Source organism: Canis lupus, chromosome 18 (genome assembly GCF_048164855.1).
Source record: "Canis lupus baileyi chromosome 18, mCanLup2.hap1, whole genome shotgun sequence".
Lineage (NCBI taxonomy): Eukaryota > Metazoa > Chordata > Mammalia > Carnivora > Canidae > Canis > Canis lupus.
The window spans coordinates 17,879,401-17,907,085 of record NC_132855.1 but is presented as its reverse complement, the minus strand read 5'-3'; the positions used below and the strand labels follow the sequence as shown (position 1 = coordinate 17,907,085).

Genomic DNA, 27,685 nt, shown 5'->3' with positions numbered 1-27,685 from the left:
TAAACATAGTAAGTTTCTCTATTTAGGTCTTCTAAAAATGTTTTTATCAGAGTTTTGTACTTTGTCCATACAGATCCTATACATATTTTGTTAGATTTAGCCTGAAATAGTTTTCTTTTAGAGGGAGCAATTATAAGTGGTTTTGTGTTTTTAATTTCAGTTTTGATATGTTCATTGCTGGTATATAGAAATACAATTGATGTTTGTATGTGACTCTTCTCTCCTGTGACCCTGCAAAACTCAATCACAAGTTTTTCCTTCTGTTCTGTTTCCTGGAAGAAATGGGTTAAAATTGCTGTTATTTATTTTTTTAATATTTGGTACAGTTCAGTAGTGAAACCATTTGGCTCAGAGACATCATTATCAAAAGATTTTAAGGGGATCCCTGGATAGCTCAGTGGTTTAGCGCCTGCCTTTGGCCCAGGGCGCGATCCTGGAGTCCCGGGATCGAGTCCCGCATTGGGCTCCCGGCATGGAGCCTGCTTCTCCCTTCTCCTGTGTCTCTGCCTCTCTCTCTCTCTCTATCATGAATGAATGAATGAATGAATGAATGAATGAATGAATAAATAAATAATAAATCTTTTTTATAAAAAGGTTTTAAACTATTGATTGAATTTCTTTAGTAGTTGTGAGACTATTCAAGTTACCTATTTCATTTGGGGTAAGTTTTGATAGTTTGTAGCTTTTGAGGAATTGGTCAGTTTCATCTAAGCTGTTGAATTTATATACATAGAGTTGTTTGTAGTATTCCCTTGTTATCCTTTTATTGTCTGCTGGGTCTGTAATATCTGCTGATATCCCCTTTTCCATTCCTGATGTTGGTAATTTGTCTTGTCTCTTTCTTGTGGGCACTAAAATGCTTTTTTAATCCATTGTGCTCATTTCTTTTAATTCATATGCGTAAACTTTATATTTAATTATTGATATGTTAGGATTTAAGTCTATTTTATTTTTGTTTCTTCTTCTGTTCCTCTTTGATCTTTGCTGTCTTCTGTGAGTCACTTGATCATTTTTTAGTATTCCATTTAGATTTCTTTATAGTGTTTATAAGTCTGTTCCTTTGTATAATTTTGTTAGTGGTTACTACACATTTGAATATGTAACATCACAGTCTACCATTATCAACATGATAGCACTTCAGATAGAATGTAGAAGCATACATTGGATAGTTGGGGTTTTGTTTCCTTTTTGTGCTAGGGTGCCTATCAAGTGAACAATTTGTTCATGTCAGATTTCCCCAAAGTGACCACTGCATTACATAATTGTCCTTGATGCGATTGTGCAACTTGGAAGGTTGTATGCATGATTTATCAATATAGCAGGATATCATGAAGGAAAAGGTGTTTGTTTGGTCTGAAGTTGAATGCAGACTTCAACTACAAAGACCTCATGAGCATTATGGCACTGATAATATGCTTGTTCAACTACATGTCTCCAGCATCTGGCCAAGGACCAGCTTTTGCCAACTGAGGACTCGTAAAAAACAAAACAAAAAGAGCCCTAGGAAGATACAACTAAAAAGAGTCATTCTTAAAATATCTTGAAAGGTGATTGTTGTGAGCTGAATTGTTTTTTCAAAATGTTATGTTGAAGTCTAAACCCCAGGTACCTGTGAATATGACATTATTTGGACCCTAAGTCTAATAACGGATATCTTTATTAGGAGGCTAGGTTTGGAGATGCAGAGATACACAAAGAGGGAAGTAGGCCATGTAATGACAGCATCAGAGATTGGAGGGCTGCTGGTATAAACCAAGGAGTACCAAGGATTACAGCAACCACCAGAAGCCAGGATTTTTCGCTGCAGCCTTCAAGTGGACGTGGCCCTTCTGCCACCTTAATTTTAGACTTCAAGTCTTCAGAATTATGAGGGAATTGGTCAGTCTATTGTTTTAAGCCACCTAGTTTGTTACATCTGTTGTGGCAACCCTGGCAAACTAATAATGACGCAAGGTAAAGTCTGTTCCAAAGATGCAGCACTGATGAGATGTCCTGAACTCATCAGCCATCAGGACCAGCCTCACTGAGTTTGTCTGGTCCATGCCCCTCACTATAGGCTTTTCCCTTATAGATGAGTGACAGTTAAGACAGTGGATAACCAGACAGATAATAGTAATGCTGAGTTAAATGCTTAAAAGCAAAATTTCACCAAAAATTTCATAAGAATTCAGAAGTCCTAGGAATGAATTCTAGACCTAAGACAGAAGGGCTCAATAGATTATTTGGAGCTCATCTTCAGCTCCTATTGTTTCAGAAAGGGTGGCCTTGAGAATATGGAGATTCAAGGAGTTTGAGGTATATACACCATTAAGGGTCACAATTTGGGTGGGGGAGGGTTGAAACCAGATCTCCAGAGGCTCCACTTTTGTCAAAGCTCACCAGCCAGAGACCAACCCGCATACAACCGAGGTCAAACAAAGTGAGGTTTCTGGACCTAGCTGAGGAACCCAGGGGCGTCCTTGTGAGAGAATGGTGCAAGCTTGTAGGTTTGAACTTGTCCTGGGGATTCAAGAAGGGCCAAAAGAAGTGGAGACCAGTAGTGATTTGGGTACTGTTGGAGCTATTCGATTATGTACCTTGGTAATCTTACCTAAGAGGCAGTACGCTTAAAGCCGAGCTAGTCCTCATTGTCCGAAAACAAAATATTGGAAGAGTGGAGATGTATAATTATATTTGTAGTTGCAATGTTTTTGTCATTCTCTTGTTTCAGACATGCTCATGGGGTGGCTGTACTCTGTCTTGGTCCACCATGGTCACAGAGTTGCCTTGTCATTGTTGACGTATTATGATCACTGTTTATGTTCCAGTGGGAATGTTACAGCCTTTCTATTAGTTGTCAGGGCCGTTTTTGCCCTTTCTAAGGGCCTGGCCTGGAGATAGCATATATCAATTCTGCCCACATTCCATTGGTTAAAATGCAATTATGTGCCCACACTTAAATGTACAAGAAGCTGGAAAGTAGATTTTAGCTGTGTGCTCAGAAAGAAATGTGAATTACATAGCAACACTCTTTGTTTTGGGTTTTTCTGGCTGTTCCTTTTGAATCATTTTCTTCCTTTGTGCCCATTCCCACTCCCATAGACCTACACCCCAGTATATTTAATATATGTCTTTCTGATTTACCTTTTCTATATTAATTAGATTTTATGCATCTCTGAAAAATATATATGATTCCTTTGAGTATGTTTTTAAAATGTACATAAATGCTTGTCTATCATTCGGATTATTCGTTTTTTCACTATTTTTTGGAGATCTATTTATGTGGTTACCTATACGTCTAATTCATCCCTCCTGATTGCTTCAGAATACTCCATTCATATTCATTCAACAATTTATTCTGCTGTGTACCAAAGACAAAAACTTTCCTGATAATGTCATGTTTATTCTTTCAGTTATTTTTGCTGCATAGTAAATCACATCTAACTTAGTGCCTTAAGATAACAACAATAATTCATTTTATTCCTAAATTTGTAATTTGGGCTGGGCTTGCAAGGACAGCTCATCTCTGCTCCATGAGTTATTAGCTGGAGCTGGCAACAACTCCCTGGGTTGGAGCCAGAACCAGCTGAAGGCTCAATCTCTCACATTTGGTGGCCGGTGTTAGCTGTTGGTTGTTTGCTGGCACATTTACATGTGACATGTCCGTGTAGCTACGTGGCTTCCCCATAGTGCAGTGGCTCAATTCCAAGAACAGTTGTCCCAAAAGGACAAAGAAGAAGTATATGGCTTCCTTGTGACTTTGAGACAAAGTCACACACAGTCACTTCTATGGTACCCTGTTTGTTGGTCAAGGAGGACACAAGTCATTCTCAGGTTCACAGGGAGAAGACATAGACTCTACTACCCAATGGAAGGAATGTCCATGTTACATGGTTTAAAAAAAAAAAAAAAAACATGTGGGATGGAATATGTTGTGTTATCTATCTTTAGAAAGGACAGTCTGTCACATTTGTGACAATAAAAAAATCTGATTTGGATACAAGATTATTTGAATATCAAGACTGATTAGCAAAGGTTTTAATTATAAAAGTAATATTCCAATATGCTCTTTCTTCTTGAACAGAGTACTAGTTTGTAGTCAACAAATGCTTGCTTCCTATATATCCTTAGACTTTTTTTCTAAGATTATCAATATCTTCCCCCTCAGTCCTTATTTTTTATGCGGACAGTATAACAGATGAGTTCAACCAATTTATAGGACATGATTACAAAGAATGTAATACAGAGAAATTGATATTTTTTTCTTCAGAAAATGTATCCTATAGTGAAATGATGGCAGTCATCTTTTGGGATTGACCTGAAATGAAGAGAGTACTCATTGCTGATCGCTTGGCTATTTGGGGAAAAAAATCTTACAGAGTAGTAGCAAAAAATAAAAATAAAAAAAAAAAGTAGTGGCTGTTCTCAACCATTTTTATTTTTTGCTGCTGACAAGAGGATCTCTTATGTACTGGATATTCTGATTAGATACCCTAATATACATGTGACTATCCTGAGTTTCTTGTCTCCATCACTAGAAAATAGATCTGTAATTTTTGTGGTTCTCATGCTTTTTTCTCTGATCTGTTCTCTTCTGAGACTATTAAATATGAAGGTGTTTAAGGAAAATGCTGCCAAGATATCTCTGCCTTTCTTAAGGTGATACAATGTGAGGAGAGCAGGGAAGTGTTTTAGCAATCGGTAAGGTCAAGAAGTAGATGTAGTTGGATTCATCCAACCCTGTCAAGTCCTGATTTCTGTAGATCACTTTAGCCATTTCTCTCAAAATCCAGAAAAACCACAGCCAAACAGATGATAATGCTGATCATGACAGCATTTCCCTTTGTAGTACATAGAGTTTTCACCAAAGAAGAAAATTACTTGTAATTTAATCACACAATTAAAAGTGTGATGTAAACGGGCCAGTCAAGTCCATCCTTCCTTCCTTCTTGAATCGCTAAGTCAAGATGAGACCAGTCTTGGGCTTCTGTTTTGTTTGTTTAGTGGAAATTTTCAAATGTATTCAAAAGTAGAGAAAACAGTGTGGTAAACTCCCATTTACCCATCCCCTAACTTAGCAATTACCAACTCATGGCCAATAGACACTCTTTAAAAATATAACCACAATAACAGTACCATACACTTGAAAATTAGCAATTCTGGAGCCTGTTGAAACATGCAAAGGGTGTCATTGGAGAAAGTGAAGCAAAGATATGTAAATGGCATATTACATGAAAAAGGAAAGGAGTTCCAATCTCTGACATCTTGGAGAAGGTTCCAGTTTGGCAGGTCTTCCTTCGACGTGGAGAGCTACACCCTGTCTTTCTATCCTAATAAATCCTCTTCTTTTTTTGATAACACTTGTTTGAGTTGGACTTCTGTGATTATACTTGGACATGTCATGACTAATGTTGCTACTATCTGGATAGCTTAGTGTAACTCCTCATCTCCATGTTCTTTGATTTCTCACACCATCCAACTTAGTAACAGTAATAATGCTTTTAGCTACCATTTTTTGAAAGCCTATCACTCTAACCAAGTGTTTTACATTTAATCCTTATAAAATGTAGCAAAAAGTTATTTCTCTATGTTGTAGATGAAGATTTACATGGATTAGCTTCCCTGTATTCTTGTTGTGCCTAAAAAGCTAATATAAGTCTGTAGAATCAGACTCTGAGTTCATCAGACTGTTTCCTTGCCTTCCTAGGCACAGAGGCTCCTTCATTGCACTTATGGTTGGTCATGTGATTGGGATCTACCTTTGAAATGTGAATAGAAGAGATGTGCCCTGTTTCTTGACCAGGCCCATGAAACATCCCAGTTGCTGCCCTCTGTGCTCTCCCTGCGTCTGCTATCTGGTTTACCATGCCTGGGTGACCTTGGCAACCACACGTTGAAGGTGGCAAAAACTGATGGCCTGGGTCCCTGGAGTGACTGTATGCAACAAAGCCCCCTACCACCAATCTGAAACCTTCTTGAGCTGCTTTTATGAGTGGTAAACTTCTATTGTATTTAAGCCACTGTGTATTAGCGGTCAATTATTACAGCAGCTAGCCTTCCTTAAATTTTTATATACTGCTTCAGTTATCCCTCACCAAGTAACAGACCATCCCAAAATTTTGTGGCTAAAAAGCACAGCCTTAACTCATGGTTCTGAGAGTCAGAAATGTAGGCTCCTGCCTATACTTGTTCATGCAGCTCCAGCCAGCAGATGCATCAGCTGGGGGGGGTGTTGTCTTAGTCGCACATTTCTGGAGATAAGTGCAGGCTGGCTGCTGGCTGGACCACGTGTCTCCAGCAGCATTGCCTGGGATTATTGACATGGTAGTGGAAGGGTTCCCAGTGGCAAGGGAGGACAAGCTGCGATCTGCAAATACTTTTCAGGCATCTGCTTGCATGTGTTTGCCAATGTATCATTTCATGACCCCTTGCAAGTCACAAAGGTAGAGGGAAATGTAATGTATTGGGGAAGCATTTGCTATAATGATCTACCACACATATTATAGTACTAATGCAAATCAAGTTAGGTAAATCATTCACAGATCTATAACATCTTGGACACATATTTGATAATATAGTCCAGCTACGAGGCTGTTTTCATAACCTGACTCAAGTTCTAATATCAGTGTTGGTTATAGTAAAAATCATGTTGATTTTGTTTCAAAATTACATTTCAGGCCTATTTATAATGATGAAATATTTACAGATACATCATAAATTTAGGTTAGTAGAATTGGCATTTAAAGAAATAAGCCTTGGGGCACCTGGGTGGCTCAGTGGTTGAGTGTCTGCCTTTGGCTCAGGTCGGGATCCTAGGATCCTAGGATTGAGTCCCACATCAGGCTCCTCACAGGGAGCCTGCTTCTCCCTCTGCCTATGTCTCTGCCTCTCTCTGTGTCTCTCGTGAATAAATAAATAAAATCTTTTAAAAAATTAAAAAAGTAAAGAATCAACCACTGCAGTGATGTTTTAGCTTACCATCCAAGTTAAGGTGGCCCTTCGTACCTGATGCTTAACGGATCCACCTGTTCCTGCAGCCTCAAACTGTTCCTCGTCTCTTGCTGAAGGTCTCCTTGTTCCTGCTCATCTTGGGGATTACTCTTTATTGGTGCTCAGGGATAGCGGTCGTATGGCGTAATGGTTGAGCATACAAACTGGAGCCAGATGGCTTGATTATCTGCGTCTCACATACTGTGTGATCTCGGGCAAGTTACTTTAACTCGCTGTAGCTCAGTTTCCTTGATATCATCAGGTTACTGTAAGGAGTGGAAAAAAGTATATATAAATGATTAGAAGAGAGGCCGAAATACTGTGAACCTTCTATGGGCGTTTGGCACAATTACAGTAATGTTTTGGTGTCCTTGACTTCGTTCAGTGAAGTAGGCCCTGGAGGCTTCCTTCTGAGGAAAGACAGTTGGGGGAAGACTGTAAGTGCTGCCTACTTAACACCTTTTTTTGTCTTTTCAGAAACCAAAGGAATCAAAATGGGCAAAAATTCTCCCGAAAAAGGTTTCCACATTTAGAAGAAATATATTCTATTCTACTCTGTTTGTGGTTCCCCTTCTCCATAAAGAGATGATTGTTTCAGAGTCTGGCATTAGCCCTGGTTGTTGACAGTGTGCCAGCATCCTCCTCCTAGCCTCACATACCCCTCTGGTCCGCACCCCACCTTAGCAAAGCCTTGCTGCTTGTGAAAGCCTCAGTCTCTCATTTGTGCTACAGGCTGAGGCCCGGCTCACCTCAGGAGCCTCGAGTTCTCAGTCACCACCTCACTCCCTCCTATACCTGCCACTCCTCCTACACCTGTCCCTCTCTCCCAATTAGCATTTAACTCCTGGTCTGTCTTTAGATGAATGAACCCTCCCTAGATTCCATATCCCCTTTGAGCACTGTCCTATCTTTTCTTTCATATATTTCTTGAAAGACCTCCTAAATTCAGTTACTTCTCAACCCACTCCAGTCTGGCTTCCCTGCTATCAGTTTACCAAAATGGCTATTATCCAGGTGTTGCTTAGCCTCCATGTCACTGAACCCATGGGCACTTTTCAGGACTAATCTCACTTTGACCTTACAAAAACATTCAGTGTTGACTAATTTCCTTATTGAGACCAATTTTATTCACCATCAGCTCTCTGCTGTCCTGTGGATGGTAAGTCTTGTGTCTGACTCAGGAGTCTCTTGTGTCATGCCAGCATCCATGAAACAGTAACAGTCTAACTTATTAACTTGTAAATAGGGTAAAATGAAATTCCAGACATGACATTAATCATTATATTCCTACCAGCCCCCAAAACACTTGGGATAAAGTAGGTCTTCAATATTTATCTCTGAGGGGGAGGAGCTGGGGGAGGAAGGGATGGAAGGATGGATGGGCTGGCCTTCTCAGCTCTGCTTAAGAGTTGCAAGGATCAACCCTTTCAAAAGAGCCCAATGTGTTCTGGAATTTTTCTGGGTTGAGGATGCCGATATAGGAGTTAGGCACTCTGGGCTTGCAGAGAGGCTTGGGTTCTGTGGGTCTCTTGGATGTGTTGTGAGAGTAGGGGAATTAGGAGGTGAGAAAGGGAAGTGGGACAACAGCAAAGGCAAATTTGGTCAGCCTCCAGTTCTGCCCACAGGCCTGGGGCAGTCAGTGAAGTTCAGCTCTGAAGCTGCTGGTGCCGGAAACTTCAGGTAGGAACTGTCCCGGTTAGGACAGCCTGTTCCCCTTTTACGATTAGCATTTTTTTAAAAACAAGACCAGCAGTGTTTTTGCACAATGACTAAAATTGATTTAGAAACAAAATTGCTTTAGGACAGATAAAAGTGAAGGAAGGAATAAGAATGTTGTAACTACGAAAATTTATTAGACTAGAAGTTGAATAATGTGTATAAAGGCAAACAGTCTTTAGGTGGCAGAGGGTTTTTTGAGATGGCAAGGGTAACAAGAATTATCTTGGGTTTGACTGGATCAAGCATTCTCAACCAGGAGGGTATCACCCCTAAGAGGGTGAGAACTGGTTCATGGGGGACCAGAAAGAACTTGGGTATTCAATGATTTGTGCCCAGGGGCCATAAAGAGAAATACAGTATAACTGTGGTGTTAGAATTTCATGATGGGGAGGCAGATGAGGAAAAGATGTCTAAAAAGTCTCCTTAAAGGGACAATAATGGGGAAAAAAAGGGTTGAAAACTAGATGAATTTCACTGAACTAGATGATTCAAATGGAAGAATGCTGTTGATCACCAATGAATCCTCCTGGGAAAATGAATTAGAAATAAGTGCATTATCTTGACGGAAGGAAAAAGACCTTACACATTGCCTAGGAATGTGGGAAATACAAAATAAAACCCACTGGGAAATATAAAAGTAGCAGTGGGCAGCTGGGATATCCCCCACAGCTGCTCAACAGATGATGAGCCGCTGTCTCCGTAGATATCAGGGCCCAGGACACTGGGCTGATGGCCTGAGCCACACTGCGCCAGCCCCCGGACAAGGTGCTAGGAGCTGACACAGCTGGGTGCGAGCCAGGATTCAGTTCACCCACCCACCTCCCACCCTCCCGATCTGTTTTGTTTTCCCTTGTCTACCTCCCTTCCTACCGTCCTCTCACGACTCCCGTCATTCATTCCTTCAACAGGCTGGGGAATCAGGAGCAATGTTAATGAATGAAAGAAAAGAATGCCAGAAACAGAGAACCACAGGCTGACATCAAAGAAATGACCTCCAGCCATATGATTGTACGTAGAAGGCCAGATAGTATATGCTGACATCTGTGAAATCAAATCACGATGCAAACAGGCTTTTGGCCTCCCTCATCCACATTTCTGGGTATGACACGGATATGCAGTTCCTTAGCAAAATAAAAATGAAAGACGATGTCAAGTACGGGGAATGCATCTTATCCCAGAGGTATTCAGCCTTAGAAATGGCTTCTGGCTCAAGGCTGCTTAACAGTCCAGAGCTTGTTATCAGTCTGAAAATGGTGGTGGTGTTTTGGAGGGGCTCTGAAGGACAGGGATGATGGCCCAGCACGGGCCCCTCTTTTCTTTTGCCTTATCCCTGGTGCTCATGAAGGCAGTGCTGGAAGGAAAATGTTGTGATCAGATAATAAGAGTTACTATTCTGGAACCCTTACTACAGGTTAGGTACTGTCTTACGTGCTTTACGTATATTAATATACTCCATTAACCAAACAACCCTCTGAGGGGAATACTGTTATTAGAGTGGGAAACCCAAGCAACAGAAAAGCTCAGCTACTTTTCAAGGTCACATGACTACCCGGTAGTACTGAGATTTGAACCTCAATCCTCAGGGCCCAGGGACTTGCAGTCAGTACTACTCTTTACTGAGCCTTCGCCGACTCTGCTTACCCATGTCTTTGAACACAAGGATGAATGGGCTTGAAACGAAATTGCTTCTTTCACTGTGTATTTGGTATGGAGTCTTCATTAAAGGACAATGTGTCGGTCACGAGGCCCCCAGCACAGCTGGACCCTTTTGGGGGCCACTGACAGAATGGATTAGTTGCTTGCTGGACACATGCTGCCCTCTTGTGATGAGAACCATCCAAATAGGATCTTCTCCAGCTGTCTGGAATGCACCTACTTCCTTCCTTTGGTCCAGATCCATGGTTGGGGGGTTGGAGGATATGTGGCCAATGAGGAAGCTGTGGGCTCTGGAGAGTCAGACTCGCATCACCCAGCCTTCTCCAGAGCGTCCTGAGCCTTGTGACTCTTGGTGACGCTTGTAAACATGACTCCAGAGTCTTGTAACTTTTAGCATGAGGGATATAAGAGACTTTTCTTATTGTAGGCTTCCTGAAGAATCCCAGGGACACTGCAGAGACCTCATCTGTGGTCTTAGGACAAGTTTATTTTGTTTAGGTTGCCCTAGTGGATTGGACTAGATTTACCTGATTTAGCAGGAAGATGGTGAGTTGCAGAATGAACTGAAGGTCATAAACTATTAGAACAGAGGGAGGGACGCCTGGGTGGCACAGTGGTTGAGCATCTGTCTTTGGCTCAGGGCGTGATCCTGGGGTTCAGGGATCGAGTCCCACATCGGGCTCCTTGCATGGAGTCTGCTTCTCCCTCTGCCTGTGTTTCTGCCTCTATGAATCTGTCATGAATAAATAAATAAAATCTAAAAAAAAAAAAAAAAGGGAAAACCAAACCACACAGACCTGTGTTCTAGTTCGTGCTCTACCAGTAATATGCTATGTGACCTTGGGCAAGTTGCTTTTGCTCCAACACGTTTCCTCAGTGGTCGAGTGTGGGAATTGAATAAATGAGCTCAAAAGTTCAGGTGTTGCCAGCTGTGGCTTTCTACATTTGCCAAAATCCCTTTCCTGAAGGGTTTTTCTCCCTTACCTCAGCCCACCACACACACGAACACATTTTTATGCACATCCTGATTAGTAAGAAGACCTGCACCCATAGTCACAGGTTTTTAGTTTCCCTTGTTCATGAAGTCATTCCTACTTTGTAGGGTTGTTGGGGAGAGAGAGCTTCCGTTTGACCCAGTATTAATGGGTCAAAGTCAGACTAGGTCTGTTCGGGCAAAGCAAGGACATAGATACGTATATATAAATTTTTTAAAGAAAACTGATTTTAAAGATACTGATACCTACACTAATGAATTACTATCTTGCATGGTACCAGTTTCAAACAGATACTGCTATATGGATCATTCATTCTTCCCTAAAGTTGTAGTGGTCACCAGTGCCAGTCTGTAGCTATAATCTGTAGGGTGGGGAGGCAGGGGCAGTGCCTAAACACTGTCTAGGATCAGGGCCCAGGACACATTGCTGGCTTCACGTGACCTTGTTCTGTAACCTCCACCTGCTTCCAGACCATTTAGTACACCCCTAGACTCTATGGGCTGACACAGGCTGGAAAATGAAAATTGCATAGCAAGAAACTTTGACTTGATAATCCCACTCCGAAGAAATAATCCTAAAGAATTTTCTACTTCCACAGAAATGTTGTATAAAATAATCACCACCAAACCAATCTGGAAGACAGGATTTCTAACATTTGGAGCATAATTAAGCAGATCAACAATATGAATGATCATTATAAAGCCTATGTAACAATGTGGGAAAATGCACCTGAGGACATTATGCTAGGTGAAATAAGCCAGAAATAAGCCAAAATAAGTTTGTTTTGTTTTACAGAAACAAAAACAAACACTGTGTGATCCTACTTACTATGAGATACTTAAAATCCTTGAGACAGGGTGGTTGCCAAGGGCTGGGCAGAGGGGAGAATGGAGAGTCATTTAATGGGAGCACAGAGTTTCAGATTCTAAGAAAATTCTGGAACTGGATGGTGGTGTTGGTTGCACATTATGAATATATTTAATACCATTGAACTGTACATTTCAACATAGTTAAGATGGTAAATTTTATGTGTATTTTACCACAATAAAAAAATCGGGGGAAATGTCATAGAGTAAACAAAACCTGGGAAGATGACCCGCAAAAAATTAAAGTAACTTAGTACTGTGTTATTTATAAGCATTATTTTAAAAATTTCCTTTAATATTGTGATACTGCTTTTTGTAATAAAAAAGCACTGGCAGTGGAAAAAACCAAGGAAAAAACTTTGAGACCTTTTGATACTTGTTATTTCCTCCCCCCCCCCCCAAAAAAAAACCACCCAAGTAGTCATGGGAAAAACTTGTTTAACATCCTTGCACTTATTTTATGATTTACTGTTGTTTAAAAAAAAATTTTATTACAGATCACTGGGGACCCATAACCTTTTCAGTGCTTAGTGCCTCTAAAAGTTTTAAGCTGGTCTTGGGTGTAGTCAATTCTAGTTCGAGGCTGGGAGACTCATGCTGGGATGGCCCGGGGGGCCCTGCTGCTCTGCTACAGCACGTCTGTGGTACCTCGGCCTCCTCGCCAGCAAATTCCATTTTCACTGAAATTCCTCTCTCTGGACCCGGAAAGATGATCCTGGTTTTGCCTTTCAGCTCCAGGGCAAGGGCTTTTGTCTGTAAGCGAGCACTCAGTTACCGGAAATAGACATGCAGCACACCTGGAAATGGACCAAAATATCCAGGAGGCAAATGCTTCCAGAAGGGGAAGGCTCCTGGGCTCCTGCTCCATTCTTTACTGCTTGAGGACGACATGGCTGTGCCTCCCCTTCAGTTTGGTGAGTAACACTTGAATGGGTACAGGGCTCCTTGGTGATCATGATGGAAACTGAGGGCTATGCCTTTCTCTGTCAAAGCCAGACTATTCCAAGCAACGTGATGGAGAATATTCTTGGACCTGACCTGGAGAACTTCCAGGCCCTTACGTGACCCCATCAGGAAGTTCCCTAAGCCTCTGAGCTGAGAAGGGCACCCCCCAGGGGGTTCCACTGTGAGCTGAAAGGAACAGCAGTGGTTACAGTGACTAGCATGTGCTGACCCGGGCCCTGCCGCTGCACCACCTGCTTTCCAGAATGTCTGAGCCTCACAGCCACCCCGGGGATCAGTGCTGGGATTCCCAGTTTTCAAAATGCAGGTTGAGCTTCCGACAGCCTTACCACCTGGCCCAAAGCCACCTGGTGACTTGACATGGCTTTTCTTTTCTTTCTTTCTTTCTTTCTTTCTTTCTTCTTTCTTTCTTTCTTTCTTTCTTTCTTTCTTTCCTTTCTTTCCTTTCTTTCCTTTCTTTCCTTTCTTTTCCTTTCTTTTCCTTTCTTTTCCTTTCTTTTCCTTTCTTTTCTTTCTTTCTTTCTTTCTTTTCTTTCTTTTCTTTCTTTTCTTTCTTTCTTTCTTTCTTTCTTTCTTTCTTTCTTTCATTTTCTTGGTAAGTTCTGAGTCAGCACAGACATGCCATAACCGCAGGTCTGAAATGTGGGAGCTGTCGTTTCTTTCCCAAACCAACCAAAATGTCCTGTGGGAAGAGAAAGTCCTATCCTAGGTTTGTGGAATTTTTTTTTTTTTTTTCAATTTTCAATGGTCTCTTGGTTAGGAAGTGTCTCCTCTTGTCTGCATAGAAGCTCACCAGTGAGTAATGAAGAACCCTTCTGGAAAGTTAGGAGACTGAGGGATAGAAAATCCGTTGTTCACCATCTAGAAGGCCGGAAGTATTTCCAAGTAAAATTTAAGCCAACACTACACAAATTCTAATTTCTTTAAATTTAAATAATCTGTAAAGGCAGTACTATTTGGTAGTTTCTGAGTAAACTTTAGTCTCTCAAAAGTTTAGTTTTAGGGACGCCTGGGTGGCTCAGCAGTTAAGCATTTGCCTTCAGCTCAGGGAGTAATCCTGGAGTTCTGAGATCGAGTCCCGCATTGGGCTCCCTGTATGGAGCCTGCTTCTCCCTCTGCCTATGTCTCTGCCTCTCTCTGTGTCTCTCATGAATAAATAAATAAAATCTAAAAAAAAAAGCTTAGTTTTAGTGGTTTAATGAAATCTGAATCTATCAGCTGTGAAGTACAGTTCTTTGACTCAGGAGGTCATCAGCTCACCACGCTCATTCCATACCTCTCGCCCAAAATCTCTAATAGGGAGAGAGTTGCTGCCTCAGGGAGTGACTATTGGGTGAATACTCAGGTCTGGGGTGACAGGAGGAATAGGTCAGAGCTAAGTCCCTTACTTAGGGGAACTTCCTCAGTCGCACACTTCCTGACGGGCTGCTATACAAAGCCAGATTGGACCTCAGAATTCAGAGGTACTGTTGGAAGGTCCCCTCATCCCTTCCCCTCTCGTGTTTGGTCCTTATCAGCTTGGTGCCTCTTGCCACGGTGGGTGACAGGTCCACTCAGCAGTGAACAGCTACAGAAGGTAATGGACATTGAGCCTGGCCTGGCCTACCGTGGCATAATGGTGAGGGCTGTGGAATTTGGCCCATGCGGTCGATCCTGGCCCTAGCCACCCCTGACCAAGTCTGCTCCCCCTGGGAAGCCAGCTGTATGGATTCAGAGGTCAGATGGAGGAAAAGGCCACAGTTGCTTCCTTGGCTTTTTTTTTTTTTTTGGTCCCTTGGTAGGTGGAGAGGCCTGCAAAGGACCATGAAATGACACCCCTGGCCTTCCTTCACCAGGCTCTTCACAGCACCACACACCAGGGCCCCACCCAACACAGTGAGTATCTCTGAAGGGAGCCAGGCATGGAGTCCAGGGATGCAGCGTGCTTATCAGGCTGAATTCCCTTTTAAAAGTCCCAGGCATGAGGGGCGCTAGGGTGGCCCATTTGGCTCAGGGGATTGAGCCCCAAAGGGGAGCCTGCTTCTCCTTCTCCCTCTCCCTCTGCCCCTCCCCCCTGCTCGTGCTCGCTTGCTCATTCTCAAGTAAGTAAAATCTTTTAAAAATAATAAGGGACGCCTGGTGGCTCCGTGGTTGAGCGTCTGCCTTTGGCTCAGGTCATGATCCCGGGGTCCTAAGATCAAGTCCCACATCGGGCTCCCCACAGGGAGCCTGCTTCTCCCTCTGCCTGTGTCTCTGCCTCTCTCTCTCTCTGTGTGTGTCTCTCATGAATAAATAAAAATACTTTTAAAAATAATAAAAATAAAAATCTTAGACTAGGGCAATTAGAAATAATATTTTCAGTATTTTATTAAATGAATTGGCAAAAGAAACGAGTTATCTGGTAATATCACTGCCCCTCCTCCATTTAACATCCAGCACATGACTGCCATGATGGTCGCTGTAACATGCTCTGCTGGCTGGGTTCTCGCAACCGCAGCCTAAGTCCACTTGGGTCATCCTCACTACTACTCCGGGGCAGGGAAGAGACTCTTCCTCACGAGGGCAAGAGATAGGGAGAGAAGCTTCTGTTTAGACACCAGGGCCAACAAAGGCAAGCCAGGCCTCTGCCTTTTGGAAGATGGGCACGGTTCTTCCTCAGGCCCGCCCTTATCAGCCTTCCTGAGCAGAAACTCAGCATGATGAGGACATCACCCTATCTCTTAAGCCTGCTTAGGGGGTACCCCGTGATCTCTATCAACAGACCCTGAGACTCCAGGAGTAAAACAAAAGCCTACGAAGAGCCCTTGTTTTGGCAAAACGGTGGACATATCAAATCCCGACTCTGCACATTCCTCAGTATCCGCAGCTGTGATGTGGGCAGATGGTCAACGTATGGGGAAGACCTGAGGAGGAAGAGAATTTCCAGGTAAAACACTTGTTCGTTGAGCACCTTTTCTCCAAGAAGCTTGGCACTAACTCTAAACCATGTCCTCTTCCATGAAGGCAGCATGACCAACTCACTGCCCTGGACCTGAGGGCCGTGTTTGAGCTCAGTCGTCCTCTAATGTCCGATAAAAATAACCCTGGATGTGCCTTATGTCTCTTCATAGTGTATTTACAGTAACTAAAACGGCTCTCCAGGCACACTCCTGCCCTGTAAAATTGTAACAGCTACACAGGGAGGCTCATCTGGGTCATCGAGGCAGTGGGCTCTCCCGGACCCCCCACATAGAAGTGGCCTCTCAGAAGCAGACAATCCTCTTCTCATCTTCAAAGACTTTGGCCTCTTCTGGCTTTATCAAGTTTCCATTTAGGCTGTCGGAGAAAAAAGAACACAGGTAAAATGTTAAGAACTCGTAGGGAGCCTTGCCAGTGTGTGTTCCTAACAGACTCCGATTCTTCACGTGGCCCCGAAGTGAAGGAACGTGCTCTGCTCAGACACTTGTTTGATAACATTACTCCTTCCCAGCTATCGTCACTCTCTGAACTGGCTCTCACTAAGGTCACCAATTAGCCTCTGTGACCCTGAACTTAATGACATCTCTCAGAACCGATGTGTCCTTCACAGGCATTTGGCTGTCCTGCCCTCTGCCTCCTTGAAACCCCACACTCGCTTGGTTTGGTATTACGCTCTCTGGTTTTCTCCTCTGTCTGCCACTCCATCTCCGTCTCCTCTCCCATGTTCTCCTGCATGTAGCTTCTACATACTGGATTTCCTCCAGGCTCCCCAGCGATTGGTCCCCCAGGCGACCTCATCCCTACATCATTGGACTTGCAGCCCAGACCTCTCCTGTGTGGCTCCACCTACCTCAGCATCTTCATCTGGATGCCTTGCAGGCACCTCAAGGTGGCCATACCTGCCTAGGGCCCCTCACTCAGTGAGTCGGACCCCTCTTCATCCAGCTGTGCAAGTTAGTGACCTGAGGATCAGCCTTGACTCCTTCCTCCCCATCTTCACATTCTGTCACGGAGTTCTCTCTTTAAACATCCCCAGAATGCCTCCCTGGAACTGTCCCTATCCTCACCACCATCATGGTGGTCTGAGTGCCATCACCTCTTCTCTAGATGTCTGCAGTGTCCTCCTGACTGGTCCCTTTACTTGCACTCTTCTGGCCCATTCCAATCCATTTTCCTGGAGGACCTAGAGTGCTATATATATATATTTTTTTTTTTAAGATTTTTTATTTATTTATTCATGAGACACACAGAGAGAGAGAGAGAGAGGGAGGCAGACACACAGGCAGAGGGAGAAGCAGGCTCCATATAGGGAGCCCAATGTGGGACTCGATCCTGGGTCTCCAGGGTCAGGCCCTGGGCTGAAGGTGGCGCTAAACCACTGAACCACCCAGGCTGCCTGAGTGCTCTTTTTATAATGCAAATCTGGTCATACTCTGCTTCAAACCCCTCCATGACTTTCCATTGGTTTTGGGATAAAGACCAGTATATGTGGCATGACCCACAAATGTCTTATGTTCTGTTGTGCCTCATCTCCTCTGCCCCCTGTTGCCTCTTCTTCCATACTGTCTGAGCCCCAGGGCACATCAACATCTCGCTATTCTTCAAGGATACCGTGCTCCTCTGTCCTGCCTCGGAGCCTCTGCATATGCTGTTCCCTCTACCTGGAACAGTTTCCCCTCACCTCAGCAGACTAACCCCTATTCAGTCTTCAAGGCTTAGCTTCAATACCACTTCCTTAGGGAGAAGTTCCCTGAACCGTCATCTGTATTAGGTTCCCTTCTTAGCTTTCTCCTTAGGGCATCATGAATGATTTTTTCTTTCCTGTGCCTGTCACTAGGTAGTGAACCTCTGAGGGCAGGTCCATTTCGGTCACCACTAGATGGTGCTAGCACAGTATCTGGCACTCAGACACTTGGTCATTCAGCCAATAAAGTTGCTCAGCTCTGGGGACAAGTGACCACTGTATTTTTTTTTTTTTTTTTTAAAGAAACCACCCACAGGCCCCAGGTTAAGGCCCCATCTCAGGAAGCTGGGACTTAATACCTCATCTAACTGCAGTTCCACGTCCCCAGGAATACCACCTTTAGCCAGGCCACAGGACCAGGAAATTTCCTGAGAGACCCATTCTGCGCCCCTCAGGAGGGCAACCTTGCCTACACAATGCATTCCTGGCCAGTCAATTCCCTTTTTTTTAATGTTCTGAGTCCTCCGGGTTTGTGCCCTCCTTGCTGCCCCCTCGCTGCTCACCTAATGGGTCAACAGGGTGGTGTAGATGAGGGGCTCTCACGGAGCGCCAAGCCTGAGCCCTGGGCCAGTCCACGCTGGGATCCCTCCCTTCCCAGCTCCCATGCACAGTCCCCACTTACTGGGCTTTGCTGTTCTCGTCCCTTCCCCATTTGCAGTGGGCAGTCCCACCGTGGGGAGCACTGGGCCAGCCCAGGCTGTGCACTGCCCTCTCTGGGCCAGTCGCAGGTTAAGGCCCCGTGGTGACAGCCCCGCTGGGTCAAGGTGCGCAGGTGCGCACGTTTAAGGGTCTTGTGTTGTGTAAACAAAGGCTTGTTAGCTAATGGGATCCTTAAATTCTGAAGTGTCAAACGTGCCACCTCCCGGCACACCTGCTCATTTTATGTGTAAACTCTATGGTGCCAGAAGCTGTATCTACAGAAATGGCAAAAGTTTGCTAAAAACAACCTAGAAGTACAATGGCCACAATGGGGGACGTTCCCATTAGATAAATGGTCGTTGAAGAAGTGCATTTGAAAGCCTGGGTTCCCAAAATCGACCGAGCGGGATACCAGTTTACATTGGCCAGCAGAAGCTCCAGAAGTTTTCAAAATTCCAAAATCTTTTCATTAAAAGATTAATTAAAAGTATTTAGCAAAAGGCTAAAGAAAATGAAAGGTGTAAGAGGTCCCTAAAACGAGGCTCCAGGGATCCCTGGGTGGCGCAGCGGTTTGGTGCCTGCCTTTGGCCCAGGGCGCGATCCTGGAGACCCAGGATCGAATCCCACGTCAGGCTCCCGGTGCCTGCAGCTTGCTTCTCCCTCTGCCTGTGTCTCTGCCTCTCTCTCTCTCTCTCACTGTGTGCCTATCATAAATAAATAAAAGTTAAAAAATAAATAAATAAAACCATTAAAAAAAAAAAAAAGAGGCTCCAGTAACTCCCCTCTGTCCTCTCATTCTGCTAATCCTCTGTCTGCTTTGTCTTCCCTCCCACCCCCCAAAAAATGCCACCAGAAACCAGATTCACCTTACAGGCGACCCCCCATATGGACCCTTCTCAGAGTTAACGAAACCAGAGGATTTTTTTGGTGAACTGCTACATTATTCCCTTAGACAGCCAAGAGGAAACTCCGGTAGAGAGCAGAGCTCCCACAGGGGACCCTGGAAGGACTGGCAGCGGAGGGTGAAAATGCTGTGCAGAATCACTTCTCCTGGATGTGCCACAGGGCCCAGTGCAGAGGGAAAAGCAAACCATCCATCACCCTTACCTTCCCGAACCCAAACCCCTTGTTCCCTGATCCCCTCCCTCCCAGGGGCAGCCGTCACCCTCTTTCTTCCTCATCTGGTTTTGTGCAACCAGGCCTGGCTCTCTGCCTGCCTGGCACCGGCAGGTGATTGGTTCTTTCTTTTGACTGTCTTCTGGGAGTGACTCTGGATTTCGGGAAGGTAATATCCTTTGCACCCTCTTTGGGAACCCAGCTTAACACCAAGGGGAGTTGTTATTCAGGACTGCCAGAAATATCTGAAATTAAAATATGTACCCAGAGGGAAAGAAATGGATGAAGGATAATGTATTTGGGGTAGGCCGGTCGACCTATGATGTCATTCAAGTTAGAGCCCAATTCCTTGAGAAATTGAGGGCAACTGTCCTTATCTGCCTTTTTTTTTTTTTTTTTTTCAAAGTAAAAGTTCGCTCCAGGCACAATTCAAAATTCACCTATTCCTTTACCTATTCCAAAACTTCCCTATGTATCTCAAAAGACTCGTAAATGATTGGTCTTGGGAAAACCCAAGTCCTTCTTCCAAGAACTTACATTCTTTCCCTGTCTCTTGAAGTTCTACATCTATCATGTCTTTGAAATGTAAAAACACAGCCCACAGTTACCTGAGAGAAAAAAGGAAAAAAAGAGGCCTTTTGAAAGTACAGACTGCTTTAAAAGGGCTGTTGTGACCAAATTCTAGCACAGCCTCCATAAGCTTGATTCCACGGACAAATACAAATCTTAAAACCTCTTCTCCACAGATACTAGTAACTACAGGGTCTTTGCCTCTGTGTGTCTGTATGTATGTCATAAACGTGAGATCGTGTTTCTGGATGATATTACTAAAATCAATTTGTAGAAGAGCTCTAGTCAGTTGCTTTTGTAGGGGCCAAGGGCAGGCTGCTCCAAAATGGGCCACTGTGGCATATTGATTATTTTAAATAAAACGTATCTAAGAGGCAACCTGTATAAGGATACTCAGAAAGCAGGGAATAATTCGCCAGGTGAAAGTCACCCTCCCTCTACGAGAGAGGTAGAGACCTTCTTATCACCAAAGCTAGGAAGTTTAGAGACAAGAAAGCCATATAAAAACCACCTTTGTTAATTTTTTACAGATTTAATATCACACCCCAAATTCTGCCTAGAACTTCTTACTAATTGGAGCTCCCAAAGTTCCATTTTCTTGGTCCTATCAATTCCTCATGAATTTATTTCTGGTCTCTATCTAAAAAGTATAAAAACTACCCACCTTGGTCATTTCTTTAGCTCTCAATTTCATTATTGGCCCGCTTGTGCACACGTAATAAAACTTGGGTTTATTCCTCTGGTTAATCTGTTTTATGTAAATTTAATTCTCAGTCCAGCTGGAAGACCTTGAAGGGTAGGGGAAGAATTTTTCCTTCCCTTTGGTTGGCACAGTGGGCAGGATACTAATCTCCGTTCTGCTGCAACATAGAGACCCTGGGACATCTGCCATCCAGCCAGCAGAAGGGACGATTTCTGATGACATCAGCCTCCTGGCTTCTCTGCAGGGTCTGGTGGAATGAGAGGGGTAAGAATCTTTCTTTCTCTAACTTAGGTTAGCAGGAGAAAATACTATAGAACTGGTTCCTTGGGCTTAGCGACTGTTGGTGAAAATTTGGTAGCGTACTCTTTGGTTACTGATCATTCCCTCCCAGAGATGGTCACTGTTGTCTATTGTGTTGAGTGTCACAGAAAGGACTTCCCACAGGACCGAAAGTAGGCTTCGGCCCTATAAGCCTGCTGTGTAGCCGGCCTCACAGACTGGTGAGGTCACGGTTCTCCTCAGACCAGTGTCCGTTTAGACAAACTTTGCTGTGGGTTAACATGAACACGAGCTAAAGGATGTTACTGAAGAAACATCTTGGAAGCCCAAGCTACAAAATTGGTGGTCACGGGTCAGCACTTAGAAGCTGTTAGAGTGCTTATCATTAAACTCAAAGACCTCCCGTTAGGATAATTTGGCCATGGAATGGCTTAGATTGATACTCGGTCCCCTGCTGGCCTCAAGAAAATGTCCATGCAGCAAGGTAGACAGTAAAATACCACACAGTCCCCAACCTCAAGGCATATCCCTTCTAGGTATTGATCTGGTACCCAGAGACCCAAGGCTTAGGCAGGGTTGTTAATGTGAATATAAGAGATTTTTCCTTTTGTTCTGTGTCCTAAGAGCTTGGCCTTGTGAACAGTGAGAATATTTTCTCTGGTCTCTGTCAGTCGGGAGGGCATACTTACTAGGGTGCGTCTTGGTGGTCAGTCCAATAGACCGGGGATGCAAGATGCACAGTTACAAGCAGCACTCTGTCCAGCCATGCCAGCTCTAAGGAAAGTTTCTTACAAAAAGATCCCAGCCCATAAGGGGCCTTTGTTGCTTCAACCTTCGTTGCTCCTTAGTGCTGGAAAAATCTCATCCCATTAGCACCTGCCTGATGTCACAGATTAATTAGCAGGTCTGTGACTAGAGGCATCTCACACTCATGGGAGACCAGAGGCACCGTAACACCACCTCGTTCTTATGGCCTGTAAAACAAAGGTGTTTGCTTTCTCAGACTCTTCTTGGGAGTAAGCTGTTGGATCATGGGAGCTGCATCATCTGTGCTCTCTCTAGGGATGCCTCTTGGGTCTTTGTTTAAGCTGTTGGGTTTGAATCACTATTGAAATCGGTAAGATCCTATTTGTCAATGGCCAGACACTAGGTCCTTTAACTGGCCGTTTGAAAGCAGAAAATCATCTATAAAGAGCTCTCAATTGTCTTTTTAGTATATAATGGCTAGTCTTAGGGATTCCCTGGACAAGATAAAAGGACAAAAATTCAACTTAAGACAGATAAATGTCTATATCCCCTTCTTAAAATCCAGCCCAACCTCTAGATTCAAAGTACACAGGCTACTCTTATAAATCCTAAAAGCCAGAAGGTGAATTTCACAGAAGCACCTGGGACAAACAGAAGGGCATGGTTTACTGGAATTGACCCATCAGCCTCAGACATTTTTATATGCTAATGTTTGCAGGTGGACCCCGTCCCCCCACCAAAAAAATTCACGTCCACAGATCTTTTACAAAGCCCTTTTTCCTCTAGTTTCAGAAGATTCTATCAAGCTTAGAGAAACATTTAAAAGATTTGACTATTCACAACCCCCCTTCACAGAGGAAAGAGATGACCAATACAATTTCTCCTAGGCCCTCCTACAAATGATCAGAAGGCTATGTTGAGAGGCTAAGAGAAGCCAAGGCTGAACTGTGTAACCGTGAAGAAGGCTTTTGTTAAAATGCTTTATACAGACTGTACAAAAGCATAAATCTTTTGATTCCCATTTTAGTGATACAGAGAAGCAAATTTAGTTAAAAGGTTGGCCAGTCAGGCACCTGGGTAGCTCAGTGGCTGAGTGTCTGCCTTCAGCTCAGGTGGTGAACCTGGGATCCTGCGATGGAGACCCACATCGGGCTCCCTGTGGGAAGTCTGCTTCTCCCTCTGCCTATGTCTCTGCCTCTTTCTCTGTGTCTCTCATGAATAAATAAAATCTTAAAAAAAACAAAACAAAAAAAAAAAGGTATGCCAGTCCCTTACATTCAGCCTGGAATCTAGTTTTATGGGGGAAATTAAAAACAACTGTCTTTGTCTTACAAATCTCTATAAAACTAGAAATGAAACTCTAAAAATAAGTAAAAACCCACCTATCTTTACCAATCTCCAAACCTCACCTGTTCCGCTCAAAATACTTATGCATATTACCAAGGTCAGGATATTGGAACAAAATTGCCCTGTACTTAAAGAGAAAAAAAGGTAAAAAAAATTTTCCCCCCAGAGGAATCAAGCATTTTATTTTTTTTTTATATTTTTAAGATTTTATTTATTTATTCACGAGAGAGAGAGACAGAGGCAGAGACACAGGCAGAGGGAGAAGCAGGCTCCATGCAGGGAGCTCGATGTGGGACTCTATCCCAGGACTCCAGGATCACACCCCTGGGCTGAAGATGGCACTAAACTGCTGAGCCACTGGGGCTGCTGGCATTTTATTTTAAATAGAACAAGGAAGCACTCACTTATTCTCTCCTTAAATCTATATTCAGGCAGAGCTAATATTCAGGCCTATATAGAAAATACTGCCCTGATGGGATCCCTGGGTGGCGCTGCGGTTTAGCGCCTGCCTTTGGCCCAGGGCGCGATCCTGGAGACCCGGGATCGAATCCCACGTCGGGCTCCCGGTGCATGGAGCCTGCTTCTCCCTCTGCCTGTGTCTCTGCCTCTCTCTCTCTCTCTCTCTCTGTGTGACTATCATAAATAAATAAAAATTTAAAAAAAAAAAAAAAAAAAAAAAAAAGAAAATACTGCCCTGATAGTTTCCAGAACATTAAATAGACGTAAAGATTAAGAGGTTTCTAGGTAAACTTTCTAAGTAGCTTCCAAAATCTTTTGAGTAGTAACCCAAAAACTTTGAAGTTTTGCTAAATTAAATGGGTAGTTCAATTCATTGAGTATCTAGATCATTGCCAAATAAGAAAAATTAATACAAGATTAAGTATTAATAAAGGTTAACTACTTTCACCTTTAGTTTCTCTGTATAAGACAAATTTGAGTCTGTTAGCAAAACCTGTTTTGTGCTATTGTACTATGAAGAAACATGTTTCTAAATTACAAAATGTATTCATAAATTTGTTATTCTAGGGGTGCCTGCCTAGCTCAGTCAGTGGACCATGCGATTCTTGATCTCTCAGGGTCATGAGTTCAAGTCCCACATTAGGCATAGAGCTTACTTCAAAAAAGTAAGAGAAATTAAAAGTAATTTTTTTAATTTGCCAATCTAAAGAATTCTGATATAACAGTAAGCAGTTGTAAACTACGTACTTTTCACTAGAAATTAAGGTTTCTAAGAGTTAAGAATTCTAATAAATGTAATTAAGGCTACTGAAAATAAGAGAGACAAATCTATATATACAGGACAAGTAAGATATGTGTTTTTGATAAGAAAAAATAGGAATAAAAGCACATTCTTTGTAGTGGAAAAAGAAATAAATTGGTCCTGAAGTGAGGCTGAAAACTTAAGGCAAAATCTGAATGTAATAAAAAAAGTTGCAGAAGGTTTATGGAAAAGAAATCTTTGGAAAGAAGTTTTCTGTGTGGCCAGTACTGGGTAACGGTAAATTTAAGTAAATGAGTTTTATTATCAAAAGTACACTGGCACAAAATTAGAATTATTTTCTCTGTGTTAAAAGGACAAAATTTTCTTGGTCTGCTCTTAGTAAGAAATTATAAGCAAAAGTTTTTCTTTACCTTTAAAGTTACGTGCCTAGAAAACAAGGATTCTGCGTTTTGCCAAAATAATTTCCTATGTTTGCCAGGCCTTTGATTACTTAAATAAAACTGAGTCTTAATATTAAAAGGGCTAAATTTTGCTTACAACTATGTAACCTTCTATTGGCCTTTATAATCTTTTATTGTCACTTTGGTTAAATGGATAATTAACTATTGTTTTGTAATGATTCGTGTTCCTACTTAACCAAATGTCCAAACCTTTTATATTTTTTGACATAACTTCCCAAAATCAAATTCTAAAATGAAGTCGTTCCGACCACAATCTTAATTGAAATTTTCCAGAGGGCTCCTTGCACATTTCAGAGATTTTGTGAGTAATTAATTAGGCTTGTTTGTTATTGTGTTTAATCATATGGACAGCACTGTCAAATAAGTGCTACCAAAATTTATACAGATGTTGGTTATCAAAATAAGTGTTCTAAAGATTATATGAAACTCCAAACAATCTGATAAGTCCTGGTATGTTATTATCTTAAAGCATTATATGTCACAGAAATAACCAAACATCCTTGCCACTTGCATCATAATAAACTCTGATCATATCTTTAACCAAATGGCCATTTTTAAGACTTCTGTCATTTACAGTTATACTTTTCACACTCAGATGCTTTTACAGAAGCTTCCTGCAAATGTATTTTGTCTTAAATGAGACTCAGAAAGACCTCTCAATACAGGTTTCTGATAACCTTCAGCTCATAAAACTAAACTGGGTAAGAATTTCCAGAACTCATAGAAGAACTCAATTCAAGCAGAACAAGAAAAAACATGTGATTAAATGAACTAAAGAGGATAATTTTTATAACTTTTCATTTAAAATATCACTGACTTAAAAAAATAAATAAAATAAAATAAAATAAAATAAAATAAAATAAAATATCACTGACTTTTGGGGGATCCCTGGGTGGCTAAGCGGTTTAGCGCCTGCCTTCAGCCCAGGGCCTGACCCTGGAGAGCCGGGATGGAGTCCCACGTCGGGCTCCCTGCATGGAGCCTGCTTCTCCCTCTGCCTGTGTCTCTGCCTCTCTCTCCCTCTCTCTGTGTATCTCATGAATAAATAAATAAAAATATTTTAAAAAAATAAAATATCACTGACTTTTTAAAAATGTTTGTTTTCTCCAGATTTAAGGAAACTTCTTCTCTTAAAATACATAAAACAATTATCAAGCATAGGTTTATCTGCATTTGACTACTTATTACAAGGAAACTAAAAATTTAGATATCTTAGTGCTACTTTGGGAAACTGAAAAAAGGCATCTACTTCTAGAAATTGTGAAACATACTTATAAGTCTAAAAATCTAAAGAATGCTGGCATAACAGTTCACAGTTGCTTACTTACTAGCTTTCACTGAAAATTAGGGTTTTAAGAGTTAAGAATTCTAATAAAGGGGCACCGGGCTGGCTCAGTCACAAGAGCATGTGACTCTTAATCTCAGAGTCATGAGCTGGAGACCCATGTTGGGTGTAGAGATTACTTAAATAAATAAAACTTTTATTTTAAGATTTTATTTATTTATTCATGAGAAACACAGGCAGAGGGAGAAGCAGGCTCCATGCAGGGAGCCCGACGCGGGACTCGATCATGGGACTCCAGGGTCACACCCTGGGCCGAAGGCAGCGCTAAACCACTGAGCCACCTGGGCTGCCTCCAATAAATAAAACTTAAAAAAAAATTCTAATAAATATAATTAAGGTTACTGGAAATAATAAGAGAAACAACTCTGTATGAAAGGAAAGAAGGTTGTGTGTTTTTTTGGTAAGAAAAAATAGGAAAAAGAGAAATACACCTTAGATGGAAAAGAAAGGACAAAATCTAAATGTAAAAAAGAGAAAGTTCTAGTAAGTTTTCAGAAAAGAAATCGCTGGAAAGAAATTTGAATGTGTGGTCAAGGTGACTTTGGTGCAAGACAACAGAATCTATAAAGACGTGTACTAACTCCATTCTCCTTCTCCTTCCGCAGAAAATGGCCTCTCATTGCCAGACTTTTGCCATCCTGGCGTCCTTAAAATATGGCAAAGATCTGCTCCAGAACCAGAGAAATTAAAGTTGGATGGACACTTCGTTCTTCCTTGCTCCTTGACAAACTCTGTTTTTGGTTTTGGCCTTCCTGTACCCATCACAGTGCATTCAAGATGACTCAAATTATATAGACACTGCTGAAAGACTCTTTTTGCAACTTTATAGAAGTTTCCCCACTAATGTCTGACTGATCAAGTCCCTAATCCTGAAAAGGCTGTTTTGTTTTCCCCGGAGGCCTCTGACCTCCCTGCTCTGGACCCTTTGAACACCTGCTCTTGGTACCAGTCACCAATAGTCTGGTTATTGCATGAGCCTCACCCTCCCACAACACTTTGCCCTCCCTGTGGGAAATTAAAAAAAAAAAAAAATTTGTGTCTCTGCCTCTCTCATGAATAAATAAATTTAAAAACAAAAACAAAGAGTCCTGTTGGTCACAGTCTAGAGCCTGGAAGCGATCAGCTATTCGGGCAACATCACCAGAGAAAGCTCTCAGGACCTGACCAGTGACACTGATGCACAAGTAGAAGGTACTGAGCCTTGAGTACCCGTCACATGGCTGAAGAAGGCTCTGCCGGAGCCCTGGTCCCTGTACTGATGCTGGAGACCTAGCAGTACTGACCAGGGAGAGAAACAGCCGCCACCAAGGTAGACTGCTTCTGCTCATGCACCGGATAAGACTTTACCCTGGCATGAACGTGACACCTGTTCTCCTCTCTTCCTTCTCTTCACTCAGGCACTAGGTT

General features: G+C 42.6%; 1 protein-coding gene, 1 long non-coding RNA gene and 1 other non-coding gene across 16 annotated transcripts in view; 2 read left to right on the top strand and 1 right to left on the bottom strand.

Moving 5' to 3' along the window:
- The first annotated feature begins 1,039 nt into the window (after nt 1-1,039).
- LOC140608749 (uncharacterized) lies at nt 1,040-27,372 on the top strand. 7 transcript variants are annotated; one of them, XR_012010727.1, is made up of 8 exons: nt 7,495-8,128; nt 8,595-8,649; nt 9,597-9,787; nt 12,938-13,119; nt 14,950-15,043; nt 15,909-16,073; nt 21,046-21,141; nt 26,884-27,372. It is a non-coding gene; the product is annotated as an uncharacterized lncRNA (long non-coding RNA). The 7 variants fall into 7 exon arrangements; XR_012010726.1 differs by lacking the exons at nt 7,495-8,128; nt 8,595-8,649 and adding an exon at nt 1,040-7,488; XR_012010729.1 differs by lacking the exon at nt 8,595-8,649 and having other exon boundaries at nt 9,597-9,696.
- On the top strand, nt 4,263-4,331 carry LOC140609614 (small nucleolar RNA SNORD2). The gene has a single exon (XR_012011382.1). It is a non-coding gene; the product is annotated as a small nucleolar RNA SNORD2 (small nucleolar RNA).
- The window catches only part of NOD1 (nucleotide binding oligomerization domain containing 1), a 62,882-nt gene continuing 50,686 nt past the window's right edge, over nt 15,490-27,685 (bottom strand). For 6 of the 8 annotated variants that reach the window (XM_072783606.1, XM_072783611.1, XM_072783610.1 and 3 more), the window contains one exon: nt 15,490-16,462. In XM_072783606.1, coding sequence (XP_072639707.1) covers nt 16,390-16,462 — 73 coding nt within the window. In that variant the 3' untranslated portion in view covers nt 15,490-16,389. Of the gene's footprint in view, nt 16,463-20,838; nt 21,125-21,845; nt 22,131-27,685 lie in introns of all 8 variants that reach the window. The other 2 variants (XR_012010719.1, XR_012010720.1) reach the window with 2 other exon arrangements.